The sequence below is a fragment of the Diospyros lotus genome, chromosome 4 (genome assembly GCF_014633365.1).
Source record: "Diospyros lotus cultivar Yz01 chromosome 4, ASM1463336v1, whole genome shotgun sequence".
NCBI classification, from domain to species: domain Eukaryota; kingdom Viridiplantae; phylum Streptophyta; class Magnoliopsida; order Ericales; family Ebenaceae; genus Diospyros; species Diospyros lotus.
This window is the reverse complement of record NC_068341.1, coordinates 18,346,943-18,372,169: the sequence shown is the minus strand read 5'-3', so window position 1 is coordinate 18,372,169 and position 25,227 is coordinate 18,346,943. Positions and strand designations below refer to the sequence as shown.

The 25,227-nt window shown below is 35.3% G+C and overlaps 1 protein-coding gene and 1 pseudogene across 1 annotated transcript; one reads left to right on the top strand and one right to left on the bottom strand.

Annotated features, from left to right (window-relative positions):
• Positions 1-1,433: 1,433 nt before the first annotated feature.
• Positions 1,434-10,548, bottom strand: LOC127799999 (S-adenosylmethionine carrier 1, chloroplastic/mitochondrial-like). The gene is made up of 12 exons (XM_052334351.1): positions 10,413-10,548; positions 9,606-9,713; positions 8,282-8,368; positions 7,323-7,395; positions 4,447-4,537; positions 3,818-3,871; positions 3,651-3,746; positions 3,380-3,469; positions 3,088-3,139; positions 2,750-2,811; positions 2,571-2,651; positions 1,434-1,907 (listed from the first exon to the last, which is right to left on the bottom strand). The coding sequence occupies exons 1-12, from the start codon at positions 10,513-10,515 to the stop codon at positions 1,770-1,772; spliced, it is 1,035 nt and encodes a 344-aa protein (XP_052190311.1). The 5' UTR covers positions 10,516-10,548; the 3' UTR covers positions 1,434-1,769.
• Positions 10,549-18,752: 8,204 nt separating this feature from the next.
• On the top strand, positions 18,753-20,116 carry LOC127799705 (uncharacterized; annotated as a pseudogene).
• Positions 20,117-25,227: the final 5,111 nt, after the last annotated feature.

Below are 25,227 nucleotides of genomic sequence, written 5' to 3'. Positions count from 1 at the left end.
AATTAATTTATTGCCCTATTTTTATAGTAATTAATGCAAGAGAGAAATTATATATTTATTTCTACATAAATTATATATAGAATTTTTTCCTAGTATTTAGTAGAAGATATTTTCTTCTGTAACTTATTCATTACTTAGCTTGTAATGCTTGCTAACTCACTGCTTGGTGGTGATACGGTTTCTATTTGTAGCAGCTGTAGGAAAGTTAGTTATTTTGTTAAGTCTGTTAGATGTTGTTACTTTGCTTAGCCCTCAAGGAAGCTTCTAGTTTACACACACACACACACACACACACATATATATATAGTAGGCAATGATTTTTTCTCGTAGATTGTATATACACAAGTTTTACTTCAATGAAATGCAAGTTGAAACTTAATAGTATTAATTAGTAACTAATATTTATTTTCTTTTTTATATATTTAAATATGAAACTTAGTAGAACAAACAAGAATTGTACCCAATTCTTGTCTTGATATACTATTTAATTTTTAATATTTTATTTATTTTCTTCAATTTATAATATTAGTAACATTGACAATTATATTTAATTATCACCAAATAAGAGAGAAATAGATTGACAAACCGTCAAGTTTTGACCAGTTCGTCTGACAAAACATGAGAATAAAAAAAATATAAAATGCGAGAATCTTTTCGTTATATTAACAATTCTAACAATGATAAGGGAGAAAGTATAACTAGAATTGTAAAGTCAGGTGTCATTTTTTAAATGTCAAAGAATGTCTTTATTTCTTTGCTAAATTTTAGGGGTGTTGAGTGTAATTTTTTTTATTTTGATTAATTTTAATAACTTAATTAATTTTTTTGATATATCAAAATATAATTTAAACATATCAAATCATCAATGTCAATAGAATAATTTTATAAGTATTACCAAAATTTTAAGAGTCTAATTATCACATCATTATCATTATTTTTTTTTTTACTGAAAGAATTTTAACACCTATTGAAGAAATAGATGTGAATTTTATACATATCTTATTATTATTTTTTTTTAGATAGTGTTTGTTAACTAAGATATAGATTAAAAAAAAAATAAGATATGAAAAACCTAAATTTTAAACCGTAAACTAAACAAATCTAGTTTTACATACAAATTATAAGTAATTGGTTATAATTTTTTAATTAAATTGAAAAGAAAATATACTTGTTTTGAATCTCCTTTTTATGTGTGTTTGAATCTAGTTTTACATACAAGTTATGCATTTAAGTATTAAATATTTATAAATAAAAATAAACCAAAACAAATCATGTTAATATTTTAAGTAACATCTGACATATCAACTTTGTATTCATTGCAATGGTGGCCCCTATCACCCCTCAAAACATCATCTGTTCATGTTTCATCAAATTATTATAAATTAATATGTACACAAAATATTATTATAAATTTATGTATAATTATATAGTATTTATTTTTTAGAAAACATAACATGATAATGCTACTTTCAAGAATTATAAGCCATTGTTGTAGCTTACAAAGATGAACGTAGGCAAGGTGAGAGACTTGAGAGGGATGATGTATAGACTTTCTAATGTTTGTAATATCAACCATCCATCAAAATTGATCCACTAAATAAGCCCAAGGACTGGGCCAAGCCAACGTGAAGCATCCAACATCCCTTTTCTGTTGGTGCCATTAGGAAGACATAAAAACACAAAAACAGAATAGCACAGCCCAAGGTTTCCTCCAGACTGCAGTGTCCTTCCTGCTAGAGATCTGACCTGAATAGCTGCTGAATCTGATGCTAATCTATCTTGGAAGGGTTCGGGTTCGGGTTATGAGCCGTAGGACGCCTTTGGGCAAGTATCTGCTTTGTCCTTTCAAGAACACCAAAGAAAATCGAACCTCCAACTCCTATCCACACAACTCTTGGGCCGATCCCCTGCAGCACAGAGCAGCCAATAACAATCATGTCGTAGCATGTTATTTTGCGTATTACCATTGGATGCTATGTTTCTGTCACCAATAACATCATCAATATAGACACCATTTTTAACGTCATAAAACTTGGGATTGTTTCCAACCCAAATGCTACTGAAAGGTAATAGAAGATGACTGATGTAGACTGGTTAAATGGTTAATCATGTGAAGACTAAAAGACAGGAAAAGAATTGACCGCACATAAAAAGAACCAGTTGGGAACTCCTTTACATGGACAAAAAAGATTATAACAGGAGGGTTCCGGGGAAGACCCGTCTTACTCCTACATTAGATTATATTGATAGCTATCTTCTTGTAGAGGAAAAAATGAGCAAGCGCGTAAAACCTTTCAGAGATTGAATCTTTTATATACAATCCACAACAATCCAATTACGGCAAGGAACAAACCAGAACAATCATGAAATTTTTTAGCGATGAATTAGAACAAGAAAAACATATATCTGGCCATAATTTTAGCAACTGTTCCGAGTGAAGAAAGGTTGAAAAGAATTTTCTCACCCGTCTATTGCAGTGAAACAAGAGAAAAAAACAACAATTACATGTGGTTAGTTCATCCTGATTTTGTAGGTATTTCACAAATAATGCTAGTTTGGGAAGGCCGCACCTTGAAGAGAGCAGGAGTTCCTTCTTCTCCAACAATAGTGCCAACACAATCAAAAATACCTTTGTACTGCTTTCCTGATCCCTGAGAAAAATTTGAAAGAGCCACCAGTAAGCAACAAAAATAGCTACCCAACATTACGAAGATAAAAAAAGAAAAACCTGAAAATGCATTGAATTTACCTGAACCATCAATCTAGTCTTTATTACATCAAGAGGCGTCGTTATAGCTCCAGTGATTGCACCTGTAAATCAGTGACTTGTTTAAGAGATCCTTAGAAAGTTAAGATCTTTGTTCATGTTTTAAAGTATAATGAATCAACTCCATATTCTAGAAGCATGGGAAACTTAATGCTATAACTTCTCAATTTTGACAAAGAAAGAATTACTGGGAAAGATGGGTCAATGCTATTGGAATGAATTATTATTGACTCTTCAAGACAGCAAAGGCAAGAATCAAACATGAGAAACCCTATACATGCTACCCATGTTTGGTATATTTTTTAGATCTGTACTCTTACCAGCAAAAGCACCGATTATAGCATTCTCAGGGTCATTCAAATCCCTTCTTGCCTGCAGGAGGGAAAAGAAAGAAATAATTGTATCTCTACAGCTTCACGTAAACAAGTAACACAAAAAGTTTAATAGTGGTAATGACCCTCTTAGGGAGGGGGGACCCACTTTCCCAACCAACATGCAGATCTAACCACTTACACTTTGTTTCATGTAGCTAGAAGGTCTGAGTTCTTTCAGTGTGAAACTATCATTAGTTATATATACTAATATAGATTCAAATGTCATGTGTGAACTTACAGCTAGCTTATAACCCATCCGAAGCTGCTCATATATGCAAAACTGGATGGCATCAAATGGCAAATCTCGCAATAAAAAGGATCCATAACCCTGCAGTGTTAAAAACAAACAATGGATAGACGTGGATAATGGATTCCAGGAACTTCATGGCAAAAAGTAGTATGAAAGACTAAACCTGACTTCCGCAACAAAGAATTTGCATGCTCCTCTGGAGAAACAAAGAACAAAGCAAATGAATGATTTAAGTTTGAAAAAAGGAAGAATCTCATACTGCATAAAGTCCTTTAAAACCCTCCTTAGCAACAATAAGGCGGACAGCATCAGGAGCTGAAGCAAAGTGCCCAGTCTGTATCCTTTGCTTAATGACCTACAAATTTTTCTAGGAATGAGTCTCAGAAAGTACTGAGAGTAGAAGGCTGAAAAAGTTAAATAACCTACTTCAGTAGGCACACGAACTATAGACGAAGCAGCCCCACCAACGGCACCTGCAGTCTAAGTAAAATTTATAAAGCTTTTACATTAACACAGGATACTATTACTTATCAAAAACAAAACAAATAAATAAACAAAAACAAAGGAAACTAACAAAAAGTAAATCATCAAGAAAAATTACTGAAGCAAACAGACTAATCAAGTTATCACACAGCCAACAAACTCATAGGAAGTTAATGCCCTGTCAATAATTTCTATAGGCTGATCCCAATGTGAAGAAAAATAATACGAAGGAAAAAGAAAGTATTATTTTAACAGGTTGCTGCCTGCCATGGAAACATTTAAGGCTTGAGCCTTAGAATCTGTCCTTACCAGTCATAACATGCCATTCTGCTTTCTGTACATATAATAGTATCAAAGCATCTCTCCAGAGTGTGCCCAAGTGAAGATAATTATGCCATGACATACAGTACCATGTAACTGAACCCACCAAGTGCAATTAAGGCTTCATGTTGTTGTGGCGGGACTAGAAAACAAATAATAAAACAGAGTACTCACATTTGGAAGTAAGAATTTACCATCTTGTTTCTAATAACAAAGATGTCGTATCTTGTCAACTCAGTTACACTACTTACCAAATGAGCCAAGGCACTGAGGTTTTCTGGGAGGCTTTTCAGCAGTTTTTGTTTTGTCGGCTCATAGACACCAACAAATATCGCTGATGCACTGCAAATATTTGGAGAGCTCATCAAGGAAACAACTTTCAATTCCAGAATTCCAATACTTACAAGACTGAAATTGCAAGGTACTGCATCCAGAGGCAGAGAGAATGAGACAGATGCTTTTTAGGGCTTGCAGCTTTTTGTTATACAATTACTAGGCTTCAGTGTCATGTAATTCCATTTCCTTAAGTTCTATAACAAATGAATCCAGGTGACAAGGCCTCATAGCTAAGGTGTTGACTTGCCTTGTCCTTGCAAGTCTCAAGACACCATCTCCTGAAAGGTTTATTAATATATATGTATATAAATTCCAATATATAGAAGCCTGTGTATCTGTATGTGTTGGTGTACACGATGCACACATATACCATGATGCAAATAAAGAACTCCGCCATCTATAACTAGAGGAGGAAAATGAAAGAAAGGGAAAATAAGAAATACTCTAGGTGCATTCATTTTCTCCACAATAAGAATAAAATCCTTTAATTCATTGACAGTTGAAAAATCACCTGAATTTCTGAAAATCACATTGAAATTTACGAATTTGGTCAAAAATAACCAAAGTATTTTAACAGATTCCACACTAATCTAAGATAAAACCTAAAAAGGTATAATTTAGCCAAGAAGAAGCAAAAAGGGCAATTAGTGAAGCAAAATCAAATGCTTATGAAAATTTATACATATATAAACAATCTAAAACAAGAGAAAAAAAACACATGGGATTTGAGTAAAAAAAATGCATAAAAGATAAAACCAAAAGGTACTAGTAAATGAGGATGCGATCAAGCAGAGATGGAAGGAATAGTTCTTGAAGTTATTAAATGAAGATGGCGAAACAAGTGCAATATTGGGGCTTTTTTTTTTTGTCAACATAATTATTTAATGTGAACCTTAAATCAAACTACTTGTCGGATGAGTGGAGGAAGAGCACTTTAGTGCCTACTTACTAGAATAAAGGAGACTTCAAAGTTGAGGAAATTATAGCGGAGTCAAAGCTAATGAACCACACTGAAACTTTGAAAGAGTGATTGAACAAATATTAAGAAGAAACAAAGATGTTTGAAAACCAATCTGTTTCATGCCTAGAAGGTTAACAATAGAAGCTATATACTTGCTAAAATGCCTAATGGAATGCATAGAGATAAAGAAACAGATTTACATATGATGTTTATAGATTTAGAAAAAAAACTTATAACAAAAGCTTAAAAAAGTCTTATGGAGGGTTTTAGGGAAGAAAGGAGTTTCCATTGCCTATATACATGTTATCAAATACATGTATCATAGAGAGAATTACAAGTCAGTACATGTGGAGATTTTCAGACTTTTCCAATTATAGTTAGATTACATCGACGATATGCTTTAAGCCCTTGCCTGTTTTCTCTAGTATAGATGAACTCACTAAGTATGTCTAGGCAGATTTGTCTTGATGTATGCTATTTGTACATGACGTTGTGTTGGTTGATAAGATATGAAGGAACACCTTAAAATTTTAAGTTAAGCAAATTAAAAACCGGATATATGGAATGTAAGTTTAACAAAAATATAAGTCTACATGATGTTATGATAAAATTGAAAGATTAGGTCACACTAAGAAAAGATCAATTCAGATATCTTAGATCAATCATCCAAAAAGATAAGAAGATTAACGAGGATGTTACCCACAAAATTAAGGCAAGATAGTGAAAATGAAAAAGTGGAAGGTGAGCATTGGTGCAATCATAAGGTTGTTCTATTGTGACTTGAAAGTCGCAAGTTCAAGTCAAAAAACATCTTTTCTAAGCAAGGGTAAGGTTGTGTGCAATTGGCTTCCCTAGAGCCTGCAATACAGGAACTCATGCATTTACCTTTTACATGATAGTAAATTCCATAAAATTGAAAAGAAAAAATTGTATTTTTAACAATAAGACCATTTTTGTTGTATGATGCAAAACATTGAGAAATAATGGAGGTGAGAATGTTATGATGGATGTAGGAGCATACAAGAAAAGATAAAATTAGAAATGAGATTGTTTGCAATAATGTCAAAGTAGCTCATATAGAAGATAAGATGTGTGAGACACAATTAAGATAATTTGGTCATGTGAAAAAGACCAATAGAGTCTCCTGTGAAGAGTGTAAATGGAAAGGAATAGGTATCTAGCAAAAGAGGTAGAGGGAATAAAAAAAAAAACTAAATTTGGGGGTGGTTATTTAGGTATAATATGAGTTATAAAAATCATATAAGATATGGTCATAAATAGAAATGACTGACAAACTAGAATTCATGTAACTGACCCAATAGTGGGATTAAGGTTTGACTTAGTGGGGCTCATGGGAGAAACTTAGGTATGATGAGTTACAAAACCCTTACAAAAGATAAGGCCATAGATAAAAAAGTTTGGCGAGAGAATTCAAATAGCCAACCCACAGTGTGGAATAAAGGCTCAACATCTTGCTGTTTTACTAATCCAGGCTGAAGTAAGAAATTTAGAAATAAATTCAAACTAAACATGTTCACTAAATTGAATGAAAATTCACATTATAGAATGATGTTTCAAGATACAAGACCTTGTTGAGTTAGTTATGCATTTTTAACATCTTCAAGTTTGATAACATTCACAAAAATATAATGGCATTGAAGACCTAACAAAAAGATAAACAAAATTATGCATATGTAACACAGGAAAGTCACAACTTTTTGACAATTTGGAACAGTTTTTATTAACTGATGGATCATGGTAAACACTGAAAATTTTAAGGAAAAAGTACTATATTACAAAGACAGTAGATTTGAAATTAAGGGAACTTACGGTAAGACGCCAGCAAGATTTCCTATCAATCCTGAATAGAGTCCCTTCAAGACTATGCGTCCCCCACCACGAACTGCCTAATGGGGCCATGCACTTTTAGTCAACAAAGTTCACAAAACAAATAAGTTTTAAGATAGAATTGTAAATAAAACTTCTTGCCATTCCTGCATAAACCAGTGAGAATTGTTACCCTTGCAGAGAGGCATACAAGAAAAGGAAGGATGACAAAGGATATAACCTATCAACCCTCCAAAAAAAAAAAAGCCAAGATCATGAAAGTGAAAGCAAGGGCCCGTTTGGTTATGATTCTTTGTTTTTGCTCTTTTTTGAACCCAAAATTCTGAAAATTTTAAAAAACACCTTTGTTACATACTTTTTATTTTCACATGTTCAAATGATTTTTAAAACCAGTGAACGTGTTTTTTATTATTCCTCAAAATTAGGGTGCTTTGAGATCAATTACTCAAAAATAGTTTCTGGAATGATTCCATAGATTTAGTCTCTTGAGTGTTTCTGGTTTTGGAGCCAGAAACAGTCTCTGTAACCAAAGTGAAACAGGCTGTAAATCTCTCATCTAGCCATTTCTATCAATCTAATATCTCACAAATCGGAAGTTTTTTTTTTCTTTACAACTGGACTTCATTCAAAAAAGCAGCAACGCATTGGTGGCAACCATAATATTGCCTTTGATAGCACTAATGCATGGGGAATAATGCAAAAGAAGAATTTGTCAACAGCTCCCAGCAACTGCAGCCAATTCAATTCAGCAAAAATCAAATCAACAGCATCTGGCTGCCAGCTTTGCAAATAGATGAAATCAAATCTAACATAAACATCAAATCTTGTAACCAATGCATGTTTGAGTTACTCATAGAATAATTATATTATCCAATGATCCCAGATAACACAGGGATCAACAAAAAAGAAGCAGATAAACAAGACTGTATTCAAGTTTTAACCTGCTTGCAGCCGAGTTTTTATTGTATCAATTGGGTATAAAGCTGCTTCAACCACAACACCAGCAACACCTCCAGCCACAGCACCCTCTACAAAATGCCAATGACATATTATTAGAAATGGATACTAAAGTGCCTCAGTTGCTTTTTTTATGATCTCCCCTGATGCATATCTGAACAATGTGCATATGGCTTTGGAAATATATATTAACAAGTACTTAAGTACCTTTCTAATGTTCTTTCATGAGTTACTGGCTTACAGCAGCAGTACCTATGATGCTACTCCACAACAGTCACTTGATGCCATGTGGCAGTGAACTAAATAAAGACAAAAGTGCATAAAGGTTTTTCCTTCCAGAACCTTTCTTGGCCACTGCATACTAATCTGAGGAAGATGGAAAGTATCTGCTATTTGGTGTATAAAGAGTCATGAAGCAAATTTGGAGTTATTTCCAATTATTCCCTGCGTCAAGACTTTAATAAGAAATTTTATTTATTTAATTTTTTATATTAAAATTTACATTTTTTAGCTTTTATTTTTAGTAGAGCTGTTTGGATAATTGTAACTTGAAATTTTATTTTTTTAGTAGAACATTAGCCTATAAATAGGCATTAGTGATGTAATTAGAAGTAAGTTGCTGATTTTGGAATAATTTATCGATTTCTCTCTCTCTCTCTCTCTCTCTCTCTCTCACATCCCCCTCTTCTTCTTCTTCTTCTTCTTCTTCTTCTCCTTCTTCTCCCCTATCCTTGGATTTCCTCTTTCCCTCCCTGATTTTCTTCTCTTCTTCTCCAATTTTTTGAAACCAATTTTCTGTCCTGCTGTTCCCAATCAGACTTCCTTCTATTTGTAAAACCTTTTAATTTGTCAATAGAAGAAAATTTTAGTATTTCTAAAAATATATATACATACATAACAAGCAGCAGAAAAGCATTTCTTTCCAACTTGTAGTTATTGCTAAATGATAATATTGGTCTGTAGCAACTTTAATTGATTTCTCAAATCTATCATACTGTAATCATGCAGTGAAACATGAATCCAAAAGTAGATAAGAATCATCTGAAATAGTTAAATGATAATTTTAGTGAATTGTGTGGTAGCATATCCTTAATATAAACAATATTTTTCCTTTGATTAATACTGATTAGCAACTTATCAAAATGCACATCCTTTATAGTAGTTAAAAACTTGAACAATAATGTCAAAAAAATGTGTCAAGCTCATCACGTATTATTGCCGATGGATTAACCAGAGTATAAATAAATACCAGAGTATAAATAAATACCATTAACCTGGAGCAAATTGAACATGAGTATTCCAACCTACCAAACAGGGAATGGACGAAATCAAATGGCATGTCTCTATGACCACGGACAGCTTTAACAATATTGTTCCGTTCCTCTTGGGAAATACACATTTTCTGCTTCACAGTACCTGTAATGAGAAATATGAAAATAAAAACAGAGGTAAATGAAACTACATGAGTGAAAATGGATACAACTAATCAAAAAATAAGTTTTCTCTTGAGGCATTGAGGTCAAGAGAATATAACTAACCAAGAAACTGAAGCATGCCACCAACTTGTTTTATTTATTTTAGTATATTATTTTGTATTGATAAGAACCTACTGCCACTAACTTTTGGGTTCGCACTGAATAAATTCATCCAACATGTGAAAAATAGCTCATAAATCTCGCAAACCAAATACACTCAGAAACATGCGGGCGGGCTATCCGCCAAGAAAGTTTGAACCCTTGTCATAGTTAAGCCACTACAGCCCCTTACCACCACACCAACCCTTGTGGGTGCCACCAACTTATTTTGAAACCCAATAACAACGAATTCTGCTGCTGAAAATTCAGGGTGATCAATCAAGCAATAGTCACACAAATATGCTTCATAGAGGGTATTATTATCAACTCCATGATTTGGATTCATCCGGTGTTTCTTTCTGCTGGAACGGAAATTCCATTGTGAAATGCATCCATCAATAGCCCCCTTCTAGGCCTTCATTAAATAACGTCTTTTTATCTATCACTACAAATGTTTTGCAAAACCAGCATGATCCAGCAGCTGTCACTATCATTTCATTAGCCGCGGAACAAATGCCAAGCACCAAAACAACTACTTAACCTGATCGTCGGAAAAAAACAACTCGGTGACCTAATTTGCTAACGTCCTTCAGCAAATGAACAGTGCTTCCCACATGTTGATCAGAATTTGAAGTCGTCAACATATACACAAATCCATTTCTAGGAACCAAAATACATACAGATATATATCTCACGGCTGATTAGTGAAAAAATTCTCACAGAGAGATAGACGAACCTGCCGGTAGGTTTGTCAGTGTCTGAGTGCGACTGCGACCGCGAACCGGAGAAGAAGAACCCAAATAGAGACGAGGGTTTTAGGCGGAGGAAAGATGTTCAATCATGCCAAATTACGACAACGCCCTTAAGCTGCTTACGTATGCGATCAAAGGATTCAATTCTGTCTGACAATTCAACACGAGCACAGTTGGAACTTGGAATTGTTTTCAAAAAAATTTATTCGCAATCACAATTTTGCTCTGCAGTCACTTTTTAATATGTTTAAAATAGCTTTAAGCAAAAATTTAATTTTATACTTGATCTTCAATGTTCAACTACCCACATTACGCAACTATTTGACATCGCACTTTCTTCCACCGACCAAACTCTATAATTTTTTTTCACTGGACGTCACAATTACTTATTATTTCATACATTTTCTCTTTAAGGTCACTCATTTCTCTTGTTTCATACCCACACTCATCATTACTCAGCTATTTTTTCTCAGAATATCAGCGAGTCAGCCATTTTCTCTTAAAATATCAACGAGTCGAAGTTAGTCATGGATTACTGCACTCAAATGTTGACGACGAACTAGAAAGAGTTTAATAAAAAACATAACAACTACTCAGAAAAATAACATCACGCACAAGTAAATAAATCTGTATGTATTAGTGTGTTTGTAAGAGTGTCAGGGGATTCCGAATCTTGGGTTTGAGAATCTCTGGGTTTCCTGAATCATAGGGTTCAGGAAACATCAAATTTCCCAAATCTCATAGTTCGAAAAATTGATGTATTCCTGAATCCCAAAGTTCGGGAAGATGATGCTCATCTTCCCAAACCCTGGGATTTGGGAAGCACCTGTAATGTCCCATTTTTTTAGCGCGCTATAACTTAGGATAATTATAGGATAATAATTTTTTTTTCAATACTACTAAAACTAAACCATATCATTGTTCTTATCCATCCCAAAATTTTCATACATTTATCTTGAAAGAGAATCAACACAAACATTAAATGCGGAAACTAGAATCGAACATAACATCTTAATATTAATTATAAATCAATTATTACATTCTCATTAACCATAAATAAGGTTATACATCATCATTCCTCAAAACGTTCAAAATTCAAAGTACCAGAACTTAAATATATGGATTACATAACATACATTCAACTCATCATGCACTTTGTTAAGTGTCATTTTATGCCTCATTCATCTTCGTTTCTACTACAATCTCTATCTGAACTTAAATAAATGTTATCCTAATATCTCTAATTAATCTAATACATCAACATGCTTTTGTTCAAGGGCTGAGAGTGCACATGCAAAGTTGAAGAGATATCTTGGATCATCTCAAGGTGACTCTGAGTCATCATAGACAATTATCAATTCTCTTATTGAGTTACAACATACAGAGATCAATGGGTCTTTTGAGAAGAGTTTAATGTTGGTACAGCATAATTTCAAGCTAGAAATTTTTAGATAATTGAGAGATATTATATCAAGAAATGCAATGAATATGGTGTTAAAGCAAACATAGATAGCTCAAAAAATTGGGGTGGATAAGCTTGCATGTGGATGTGTGATTAGAAGTACACATGGTTTACTTTGTGCACATGAAATTGCAGAATTGATGATGCAGGGACGACCAATTCCTTTATGGTTTGTGCACCCTCATTGGACAAAATTAAATTTGGTGCAGACTGCTGATGATTTGTCATCCCTCCTCACTATTGATCCGGAGATAGAAAGTATATATAACATATTCCAGTTAGAACCAGCAGCATGTAAAATCGTATTGAAACAAAAGTTGAGAGAACTAATAGATCTAGCTATGACTTCATTAATGCCATCAAGTTCGGACAAAAGGTAAGCTATCATTAAAGAATAAAATTCAGGTTGATACATCCACTCAACGCGATCCATCGTACTTTGAAATAGTACAGTCTGGTCATGACAATACATCTCCAACAACACGAAGCTTAGTTAAGACACCGAATGAAGGTAAACTTTTATTTTATCGTACCAATGTCAAACACAGATTGCTAGGCTATGATACTGCATTCCCATCAAATATACAATATTTTATACACAATGTTATTAATGTGGAGTCGGATAGATATTGCGGGTTCCGTGCTATTGCTGAATTACTTGGTATGAGCGAGCACAACTGGGGGGATATTTGTATGAATCTGATTGGAGAGTGACATACTTTTCATGATGAGTATACAGAGTTATACGGATCTACTATGCATGTAGATGAGTTAATGTATACACTTTCTTACTTTGACTGCGTTGCACCTCGCCAACATTGGATGACTTTACCTGACATGGGCCATTTGATTGCTTCAAAATATAATGTTGTCTTGGTTCATTTGTCTCGGATGCAGTGTCTTACGTACCTTCCATTGAGATCAGTCCCCCCTTCGGTGATACAACATAGGGGGTATTCGACTTTCCCGAACCCCAGAATTGGGAAGTATTTTATTTTTTATTTTTTAATTAATAATAATGTGATGAATTTTTTTTTTTAAAGTTCCATTAATTTATATTTCTTTAGTTTTAGTTTTTCTTTCACTTTAATGCAAATGGTAATACAATTATATAAATCATAATAAAATCTAACAGTAAATATTAAAAAAAATTATTACAAATAACTTAATTTACAATCCAAAGTTATAATTTACTAATACAGCGAATAACAACTATAAGCAATTCTCAATACTCTTGGTGGTTGAAATAGTCTTGGTGGTCGAAGTGAACTTGAACTTGATTTTCTAGGAGGTTGAGATGTACTAGATGTCGACGCTCCAACATTATCAGATGGATTGAAGCCACCAGGAGATGATAGAATAGAATTTACTGCAAGACACGTCTATCTCCATGTATAAGGAGATACAAGCTCTGCATTGGATATGGTGCGATCAAGATTATATAATTCTAGTCGATTACACTTTGAAAAATAATTATATCAACTTTTTTGAATTTAAATAAACTAAATTCAATAATAACTTAAATTCTTACTACTTCAGCAAGACTGACTAAATTCAAATCTTGATTGACGTGTAGGATTTTGTATGAATCCATGCGTAATACGCACATACCATGTCAAATAATCATGTGTAAAATGCCATGAAAATACAAAAAGTCTACCATGTTGATCGATGTGATAGTAATAAATGAATATCCCACCGATTTCAAATATCATCAATAAATGTATAAATTACCCAATATGATACAGTACTCGTACCCGCACCCCGCTTAGCGTCAACAGGCAATAATGGGGGTGGAGGAATAGTCTGCACATACCCGAACTACTATAACACCCTCTCGAATGATATGGTTCTATAACACTTCCATATTTCAGATAACCTGAGAAAAATGTAATATCTGGTAATGTGTGATGTGCACGAGCCCTCCAATACGACATCCAAATAACTTGCAAATATTTTTTATTTTGAAATTTAATTTCAGAATATATTAATTAACTTGCAAAATCATAGTATATAGGATAAATACCTCATTTGGTGATAAAACATCAATATGCTCTCTAACAGATTGTAAAATATCAGCATCATGAACAGGCATCCAATAGAGAGCTCGTGGTTGCTCGTCATTGTATAACAAGTTGTATCTATTTCTAGCAAATGGAAAATGTTCGTATACCCATGCCTGTACATTTGATATAAACAATTATTAATATGTGTTATATATATATATATAAATATATGATATAAAATTATAAAATTAAAATAATTACCTAAAATAATGTAAGATATCCAGCGATGCCCTTCACCTCTTGTTTACTCGCAATGCCAAGCTGTTTATACAAATATGCTAGACAAACAATTCCCCATGCATAATTACCAGTCATACTTAAATCATCTAATAATGTCAGATATGCAATTGGAACTAATGTACCACTCTTATTTATAAATAAAGTACAACCTAATAAAAATAACAGATACGCTCTACAGATATGTTGAATTTCTTCATTCGAAACTGAATTTGGTAGATGCATAAATGTTCTTTTCAACCAATCTAACTTCACAAATGGTTCTCGATTTTTTGTAATTTGTTGTGCTGTTGTATCTACTAAAATCTCAAGTAACCTACATAATTAGTCACGAGCTTCATTACTTGTCAAATGATGAGGGACAAATACAGGCCTTCCAGTTATTGAGATTTTCAAAATAGCAGTCACATCATATAATGTTATACTCATATCTCCAAATGGTAAATGAAATGTATTCGTCCCAGGCTGCCATTTTTCTGTAAATGCTAAGACGATAGTAGGATTTGTATATCGATAAGTACACTCTATCAAGAGTGACAAACTAGACCCTATAACTATATCACAAACACATGACTGATTATCCAATGACCATTCAGGAATTTTAAATCCATGACTTCTCATTTTAATATACCTTTTCTTGTTAAAAAATTAAAATACTTAATTATTTAAATTATAATAATAAATTTACAAGAAAAAAATTAATATAACTTACCTTTTCGGCCCATATTGCAAATGCAATGTGATTTTTAAAACTTTTTAGAATTAATGGATCCTCAAGCCCCCCAAATAATGGTATAGAAATATCATCATGCTCAGAAGGAGATGGTTGATCTTGATCACTATCGCAATGCTCGGGAACAACACTAGATGGTGAGGCATAATCTGGCTCTATTGCCTCTGAAATGGATGACTGACTAGCACCTTCAAGCCTTCTTTTTCTTGTGAACGCAGTGGGATGCTGTTGAGAGGAAGAAGGAACAACTCGCTCTACTTTAGTTCTTCTACCACGTACCATAGCTACAAAATAATAGAAAATTATTAACAGAAAATTTTTAACACTACAATTACAATTAAAGAAAATTATTAACAGGCCGTCTCCGCCATCGAACCGTGACCCACAACGTCCGCCACGGCCACCGAATCAGGGTTCGGAGGCAGCCATTGCCTCAAACCTGGGGTTCGCGGCCTCCAAACCTAGGGGTTCGGTGGCGGTGGCTGATTCGAACCTAGGCAGCCACTGCCTTCACCCTTCGAACCCCCTCAGTAGAAGGTGGACTCTCTGCTTCCGGCTGCCGTGTTGAAACCTTTGAAGCAAATTAGAAAATTCAAAAATTACCTGGAAACTCGGTGATATGAGGTAATTCCTGTGACAAACAAAAGCAGGCCAGGCGACAGAGCAGAGAATGTGACAGTAGTAGAGAAGGGGACAGCGAGCGTGTGTGCGATGTGTGGGTTATGGCTGTGCACGATGTATGGGATATGTGGGGTGGGGGTAATTTTGGAATATAAGTGGTTGTAGAAGAGTAATAAAAATGGTTATGAAGAGTAATTATTAAATTTATTTTAGTTGTGGCTGCGAAGTGTAAAAACGTGGCTATGAATAGAATTTTCCATTATCTTTAAATGAAAAGGACAAAAACACCGTCTTTGTCCTTGATTATTTTGACCAAAATGAATAAAACAAATTTTATTTGCACCCACCTGTTTTTCTCTCCACATTTACCTTCTTCTATAATTATAGTAATTATTTTTTAAAAATATCCTTCAACGTATAGCCATTCCACTTGCTCTTCGCACACATCATCATCGTAAAGCTTCTATTGATGGCTGCAATGAATGTGATCTCCTATCATTGCAAAACTCTTTCTCAAACCTCGAGATTTGGGATGCTTTCAAAGTCTTAGAACTCTAGGGTTCGGGTGCAATGATGGGCGGCTATCGCGACCGTCGGTGGGAGCGATGCGGCCGTTAGTGGGAGCTTTGCAATGAGGGGTGACTACATTCCTGGCAACTGCCCCGGGGGGTGCGATGATGGGAGGCTGCGTTTGTCGTAGCTATTAGTGGGAGCAATGCGGCCACCATCGATAATGGATGATGATGGTTTGTGTGAAGAACAAGTGAGATAATGGGTACACTAAAGGGTATTTTTAAAAAATAATTGCTTCAATTGTAGAAGGTAGTTGTGGAGAGTAAAAGAGATAAGTGCAAATAGAATTTTTCAATGAATAAATGCAAGCGGCATTTTATTTCCAATTTTGTCCCATTATTAATTTAATTTGTAGCCTTTTAATGATAACTTTTATAACTATCAAACTTGTAGGACTCCTTCCATATTAAGAATCATGCAATTTTTGCGAAATAATTTTCATTTATCAAAAATAATTTTATTATTAGTCAAACCAATACAAAAATTCTTTTATTATTATTATTGGTCAAATAGTCCCAATTCTTGAATGCTTAGGCCATCTCCAACGGACACGGTAAAACGGCAAAATCGGTGGATTTTGCCGTTTTGCCGTCTCCAATGGGACGGCAAAATTGGACGCTAAAATGGCGTCCTAAACAGTGGGACACCATATTTGGCATCCCACTGTTCACCCACAGCATTTTGCCATTTTTTATTTTATTCCCAAGTTGCCCCATTCCCTCCAATGTGAAAAAATGTTATTCCTATTATGTCCCCTCTTAAATTTGTTTTAGTATGTATAATTATTCATTTTGACCTTATTTTGTGTATTTAATTTGACCATTATTTTTAACAATATAATAAATTAAAATTAAATAAAAAGATTATAATTATTTAACAAGATAACATGAGCAATACAGAATTGTAAACATTGAAAATTAAATTGCAACATACACTAAAAATGAAAGACAAATATTTAATAATCCGGTAGATTATTTTCAGATCCTCCAAGACCATCAAAATAATGACCAAATGGAGTTGAGGAACTTCCAAGTTCTTTGTCATGTTGTTCACCTCTTTTCTTTATGATTATTCTCTGTTCTTTTCGTATAAACTAGCGTAGTTCTGGATCTGAAATAGAGCTCAAATCTTTTAGTAGAATTTTATTTTTAGAACAAAATTTCGCAGCGTTAGCTTTTTTTAGATTACTTTCAGTTCAAGCTCTTTGAATTTCGTAAATTTCTTATCTATCTTCAATTCCCTTACGTATGATTTTAGCGAGTTGACGTTGCTCTTCCATCTTTTTTGCAATCATTTTTGAAAACTCTTCTTCATTTTTCCCTTTTTGATTTCGTCTTTTTAATCCCAATAGGTTGTTGACTCGAACTGCCTCTTGGATTTTCTTCATTTATATCAAAAGAAAATGAAGATAATCCAAGAAACCCTGAGGTAGGAGTCTTTGGAGTTGGAGACTCTACCTGTGTTTGAAAGCTTGGTAATTCCACTTGCACGTGTTTTCCAAATTTTTCGGTATCCTTAAGGATAGGCCAGACATGATCAAACTTAAACCCTTTCTTGTATTGATCATCCCATGACAATAATATTTTGGCTCGATCGATCTACAAAATGATATCAATATACATAACATTTATTACGAATAATATAAGAAAACAAACTTTTTAATCAATACTTACAATATCTTGTTCAGAAGCACCACTTGGATTCAGATTTTCCACTTGTCAAATGCATCCTCGCAATTTGCCAATAGCTTTTGAAATTGTCGTGTAGCGAGTCTTCAATGATCTTAGCAGTCGAGTCTAAGTGATACATTCTGGTAGTGCGTTGTTGTAATCAATCTCAACTCAAGACCAGAATCTCTCTTTCGTTTGATTCATACCTATGATCGGGTTTTGAGAAACATCTAGATATACACGACATAGGTGTATATCTTCTTGAACGGTGTATGAGCCACTTCGTTTGTTGGAACTCATTTTTTGTTGGTTAGCAGAAGGTGAAGGTAGCAGAAGGTAAAGGTGGCAAATAATGAAGAGGCTCACACTATTTATAGTAAAATAGAAAGAATGATAGGGTTAGATATGGGGAATCAAATCAATCAGAGAGGTTTGATGATATCTAATAAATGGTTGTGATGCATGTTCGCAAAATGAGGTGAGATTTGGGGATAAGATAAGGTTAAGTACGGGAATTAAATTCAATGGGTGAGGTTTGATGATATCCAATCAATGGTTGTGATGCATGTTCGCAAAACGAGGTGAGACTTGGGGATAAGATAAGGTTAGGTACGAGGAATTAAATCCAATGGGTGAGGTTTGATGATATTCAATCAATGGTTGTGATGTATGTTCGCAAAACAAGGTAAGATATATCCGATAACTATAAATTGCAACACTCAATATTTGCAAAAAATCATTGAAAAAAATATTCCTTATTGACCATAATGAATTTCAATCTTGGAGGTCTCTCAAATTATTCTACTTCTTTGGCATCGTTGTCCGAAAGTGATAATGATAGCGAAGTAGAACTTACGAATCACCTAGCAGTAATTGATGCCCAAATTGAAGCCGCCAGTCTTTTGTATAACAACAACAACATCCTTCTCGCTCACCAGCTTGATCAGCAACAACACCAACCGATACATGAATGCTCGATACCTGGTCGTATAATCATTCATCGAGATTGGGAGGCCGCTGATGAAAGATTGTTCAACGACTACTTTGCCGAGAACCTACGTTACGGCGAAGGGATGTTTCGCCGCCGCTTTCGAATGTCATGAATATTATTTTTGCATATACTTCAGGCTGTCGCAGCTCATAACAACTACTTTGTACAGAAAATGGATGCTCTAGGAAGACTCGGTTTGTCCTCGATTCAAAAGGTAACTGTTGTGTTTCAAATGTTGGCATATGGTGTCGCAACAGATGCAACTGATGAGTACATCAAAATTGGGGAGTCCACTGCTATTGAAAGTATGAAGAAATTTTGTTGTGTTGTTGTGGAGGTATTTGGGAGTCGATATCTGAGATCACCAAACGCTGACGACATTGCAAGGCTACTCTATGTTGGTAGACAATGTGATTTTCCTAGAATGTTGGGTAGTTTGGATTGTATGCACTGGAAATGGAAAAATTGTCCAACCGCTTGGGTCGGCTAATATGCAGGCCGAAGTGGATCTCCAACAATTATTCTCAAGGCTATAACAGATTAAGATCTTTGGATATGGCACGCATATTTCGGTATGCCGGGTTCAAATAACGACATCAATGTTTTGGAGGCCTCTTATCTGTTCGCCAACCTAGCTGAAGGTATTGCTCATCCCGCTAATTACGTCATACAGGGACTTGAATATAATATGGGTTACTATTTAGTAGATGGTATATACCCGAAGTGGTCTACTCTTGTACAAACAATTCGTGAGCCACGTGGTCCCAAGAAAAAATATTTTGCAATGAATCAAGAGAGTTGTAGAAACGATGTAGAACGGGCATTTGTGGTTCTACAATCTAGGTTTGCAATAGTTGTAGGACCGTCACGCTTTTGGCAAGAAAGTGTCTTATACGATATAATGACTGCGTGCATTATTATGCACAACATGATTATCAAGATGAACATGACATTGAGTCACCAATTCGAGATTGGGTAGAAGCACCAAGTCCAGACGTTGAGATGGTTGTTGATGAAGGCACCCGATTTCAAGAATTCCTCGCTCGACACCGAAAAATCAAGGATAAAGAGGCTCATATTGCACTTCGAAATGAATTGATTGAACATTTGTGGGAAGAATATACTAATTCAGAGAATTAAATGTCGAGTCTTAATTGTATTTTTTTTCTTTGTAATGTTTTTTCGTTCAAATAATTCCTTTTGAATCTTGTCGTGTTAAATTATAAATCTTGTAGATTGCGATATTATTTATAATATCATATTTTATTTTTTAAATAAATCCAATATTTTATGTAAATATGTATAATTTTTTTTACATATTTAATTTGCAATTGCGTAAATAATTAAGTAATTTTTTGAAATAAACTAATTGTTATGAATTAAAGAAATAAAAAAATAGAAATAATACTATTCATTTGGTGTAACTTTTGGTGTAATAGGTTGGAGATGTCTTGATAGGATAGTGTGAAAGTTGCACCATTTTGAAGTTTTGGGTTGGAGATAGTCTTAGAAGTTGAAGCTTCTTCTGAACGACGTGTCCTACACGATTTTCATACTTTGGAATTGAAAATTGAAATTGGAATGCGTCTTTGACTTTAGTTTGGGATTTTCAATTTTGACTCTTTACTTGGCGAGGAAACTTATTTCTGAACATCTTTATCGCCAACTCACCCTTTAGGCCATCTCCAACCACATTCCTTATCCTACTCTATAATATTATAAATAATTCACTCCCTATTTTAATTTTGCCTAGAAAATTGTGTGTGCTCCAACCACACTCCCTATTCCAGTCCCTATCTCACCCCTTATCTCACTTATTTATTTATAAATTTCAATTCTATTTATTTTACTTCACTTATAATTTTTATTATTATAAAATTTATTAATTATTTATAATTTAATAAATACTCTCATTGTGATATAATAAATTTTATTTTAAATACAATATTAAATAATCTAATTAAATAATTTAGACATCCATTGAAATTGTGCAATACACGTATACATAATTAATAATTAAATATATAAAATAATCAAATATACATACAAAATGAAAAATAAAATACACAAAAAAATAAAATACATCACACACAAAATCTAAGCATTCTTCTAATGGACCAAACACATCTTAATTTAAAATCAAACAAGAGAAGGAACAATTAAGAATTATCCAAAATATTCTTAATATTAGAAACTAAATAAATAAAATAAAAGTAATAAAAAATAATTTATATAACTCACTATATAAATAATACAATTATGCAAACCCACAAATCCAAACCCACAAACCCACCCACCAATCACAAACCCACCCACAAATCCAAACCCACAACCAGGGGAGGAGGACTAGTCGCCGCTGCTGGAGGAGAAAGCGTCGCCGTCACTGCTACTGGAGGAAGCGCCGCTGTTGGTAGGCGAATTTGGTGGCCTCCTCCTTCTTCTCCGCGCGCTGCGCCTTTTTCTCCAGTTTCTTCGTCGTAGTTGCGCCTTCTTCTCTGCGCGTTGCCGCTAGCTGTGCCTTCTTCTCCGCACGCCGTCAACGGCTCCTTCTTCTCCGCGCACCGCCGTTGCTCCTTCTTCTTCGCGCCCCTCCACCGCTGCTCCTCACCGTCGCCAGCTCTGGTTTTCTCCGCTGCTGTTGCTCTTCTTCAAATGAACACAACCATTGATATTCAAATTTTAGAAGCAAATAGAGCCGTTGAGAAATGTAGGGAGCAAAATATGGCTCCTCAACTGTAGGGAGCCATTTCAAACTCCACAAAAATTTGAGGAGTGATTTGATAGATAGGGAGCAGCGTTGGAGCAAAATTTTTAAGAAATACTCTCCAAATTTTGACTTAGGGAGGATGCTGGTTGTGTGTTGGAGATGGCCTTAGGGGTTTATTATTTTATTTTATAATAAATTAATTATTTTACTTTTCATTTCACAATTATTAAAATTTAATTCAATTTATATTTTAATTTTTTTCTCAAATTTGACATCACATATACTAATAATAATATAGATTAAAATGGATGCATTATTACCTAAATGAATAAAAAATGTTGTAATAAAGGTTAAGAAAGATGGATGGATGTTCAAATGGCATGCATCTACAAAACAAAATATTATTAAGGCTAAAAGCATACCTAGCTTTCTCACATTTTATCATTTAACTATTTTACCCTCTTAACTTAAACAAGGAGCTATTAGCTCCCTTGACTTTTAATTTTGAACTTGGTGGATGCTTGGGTCAGTGTGTGTGTTATCCACGCGATTGAGGTGTGTGCAGCACCACCGTCTTCTTCTTCCTTCTTCATTTTCTTTTTCTTCCTTCCTTGTCGCCAGCGACCTCCCGCTCGTTGCCTCTCTCTTATTCTTGCTCTCTCTCTGTCGGTGGTCGTCAGCGGCGTGAGAGGTGTCAACCGGGGTCGGGGGGTCATTTATAGCAACGACTAAGCGTGGGGCGGGCAGCTCTGGGCTGATGGCGTGGGAGGCGAGCTGTCACTCACTCGCTCGCCTTTCTCGTGCGGGTGGCCTGTAATGGCGTTGGGGGGGCGACGCAGGCTTCGATTTGGGTCGGGGGGCTAGCGATGGCATCAATTAGGGTCCGAGGGCTAGCGATGGATTCGATTGGGGTCGGGGGGTCGGCGATGGCTTCGATTGAGTTGGGCGGGCAACGACGCTATGGGGTAGGTCGGTCCAGCAGCTTAGAGGTGGGCAGGCTGTCATTTTCGTCTTTCGTCACCGGCGGTCATCTTCCTCTTCTGTTGTTTTAGGAAGCTATCCGTCGCCGACCCTCTTCTTCCTTTGCAGATCGAGACACGTAGCATGCTCCCATTGGCTTGGTCAATGTGGGGCCCACATCAGACCGCACGTGTAACTCACATGCAATGCTTGCTGCACTAAGGTATGTAGTTATTACAAAATTAGTAATGGAGGTATATAATAGGTTCAAAATTGAAAGTTGAAGGGGCTAATAGGTCTTTGTTTAAGTTAAGGGAGCAAAATCGTTAAATGATGAAATGTGAAGGGGCTGGATATGCCTTTATGCTTCAAAATCAAAACATAGTAAGAAATAGGGTATGCATAGCTATCTTAGTACAACTTTTTATGCTTCAAAATCAAAATCATCATCAAAACAGGGTAAGAAACAACAAAAGAAAGCGTGAATCAGAATGAAATAGTGAATGAAAGGTCCACTAAGAAGACAAGACAAGAGATTAGGGTCAGGGTTAGAATATGGACTGCATAGAATAGTGAGGAGGGTATGTAATCAACACTCTACATTGGGCCTCCTGACCTGTGCTCCACTTATGTGATATTATAATTGCATCTATCTACTATACTTTTTTAAAAAAGAAAATTATATACACAAACATAATATTTTGGTGCATGTACTATTATAATTGCATTATCTATCTATTTTATTATATAAGTAAATATCATATTTTGATATTTGAAGCCTTGCCAATAATGTAATTTTTCACAATATCCTTGTAGACAATTTGGATTCACGACTTGTAACATTTAATATGAAATTAAGTTAAAAGTAATTTTATTACTATATCCAAACTCATCTTAACTTAAATTATACCTAAAAATAAAATTATTTTATTAAGTATAGTTTATTATTTACACATATATATAGCATGGATTGTGTCTTTACTTATAATTATTTATATCTTATGTTATATTTAAGAGTTTTTCACTATTTTTTTTTTTTTGTTGTTGTTCTCTCTTTCTTTTATTATAAATTTTCTCCATTTTTGCACTTGCTCCTTCTTGGCCAAAGGAATTGTCAGAGGTGAGCCTGCAATGGCAAGGGGCAAGCTCTGACGATTGATTCGTCAGGGGGTGACTGGCACCTGCATGCACTCCGACGCTCGAGTGAATAAGGGAGTAAAATGACAGAGTATGAGTAGGGTAGAAATAAGACATACATTGCCTCTGAAAAGCGTTGGGTTATATATAGGATGAGAGTGCCTCCTGCATGCATGGGTCATGTATTTGTAGGGTGATGGGACTAGGTATCCGGCGCCGATGGAGGTTCCCAAACGATAGCATGGTGTCAATGGGACCCTCATTAATGTGGATGAGATTTCCATTAATGAGGATGTGATCTACCATTAATGAGGATGGGATCTCGAGTGGGCACGGAAACACCCAGCATGTGGCTGTAATGATATTGCTGTAGGCTGGTGTAGAGCCAGAATCCAGTTTTGGCTAAGATTGGGCTGTGGACTGACGATAAGGCCACGAGCGGAGATTAGGCAGTTAGCCAAGACAAGGCTGAAGGCCGAGATTGGGCAATTAGGCTGTGGGCCAAAGGCTGAGATTGGGTCGGTACAATCCATAGCCCCCCAAGTTGGATACTTGAAAAACGAGCGTGCGAGCTAGAAAATGGTGAGCTGGACAGATTTTGTTGCTTCTAACCAAGTTCAAGAATTGCGTTAGTACTCGATCCGGATAGATGACCGAGCCAACATGCAGCTTTGCTTGGGTGGATATGGGTCTTAAGGTACTTGAAGTCAGCTTGGTTCCTACAACAAGGCAACTCTTTTTACGCTTTGATTTGTGGCGAGCGTGGCTTCGAGATTCGAGGCGCTATGCTCGGGAGGTGGGGTGTTGTAGACAGGTAATCAATAGCCTTTTAATGCAAATAAGTGGCGGTTTCGTGGTAGAAGATCAGTGATGAATGGCTCCCAACCATTGGATGCGCCATTTGGCGACCTTTATAAAGGTTCCTTCCTGGCCAAAGTAATGGTCGGAGGCGGGCCTGTAACGATAATGGGTGGGCTCTGGTGACTGGTCCGTTTGGGGGCGGCTGACACCTGTAGTTTATGTTCTTTCTTTCCTTTAGTGTTGAATACTTTGACTGACGTAAGTATCGAGCGGGCCGAGGTTGCTGAACCTGCATATTTTGGGGCGTGGCTCAGCGAGATCGAGGTGGCTTATAGTCTGCTAACACTTGTATTAAACAAAGTATGAGTAATAAAATGAGGAATTTCTCGAGTACCTTGTAACTCCTATTGGCTTTTTGTTTTATAGTATATGTTCGGATGTCGGATATCCCGATCAGCGTAAGCATTGGGTTAGCCGAGGTTGCGGATTAAGTGACCGAGGGAATTTGAGGTTTGTTTGTGCTTGTCTGATGCAAGACTTGATTAGGATGAGATCGAGATGACTCGAGGTCTGCCGGCGCTTGTTTGATATAAGGCTTTGTTTGAACAGGGGAATTCCTTGAGACTTACATGCCGGGATAGACCCA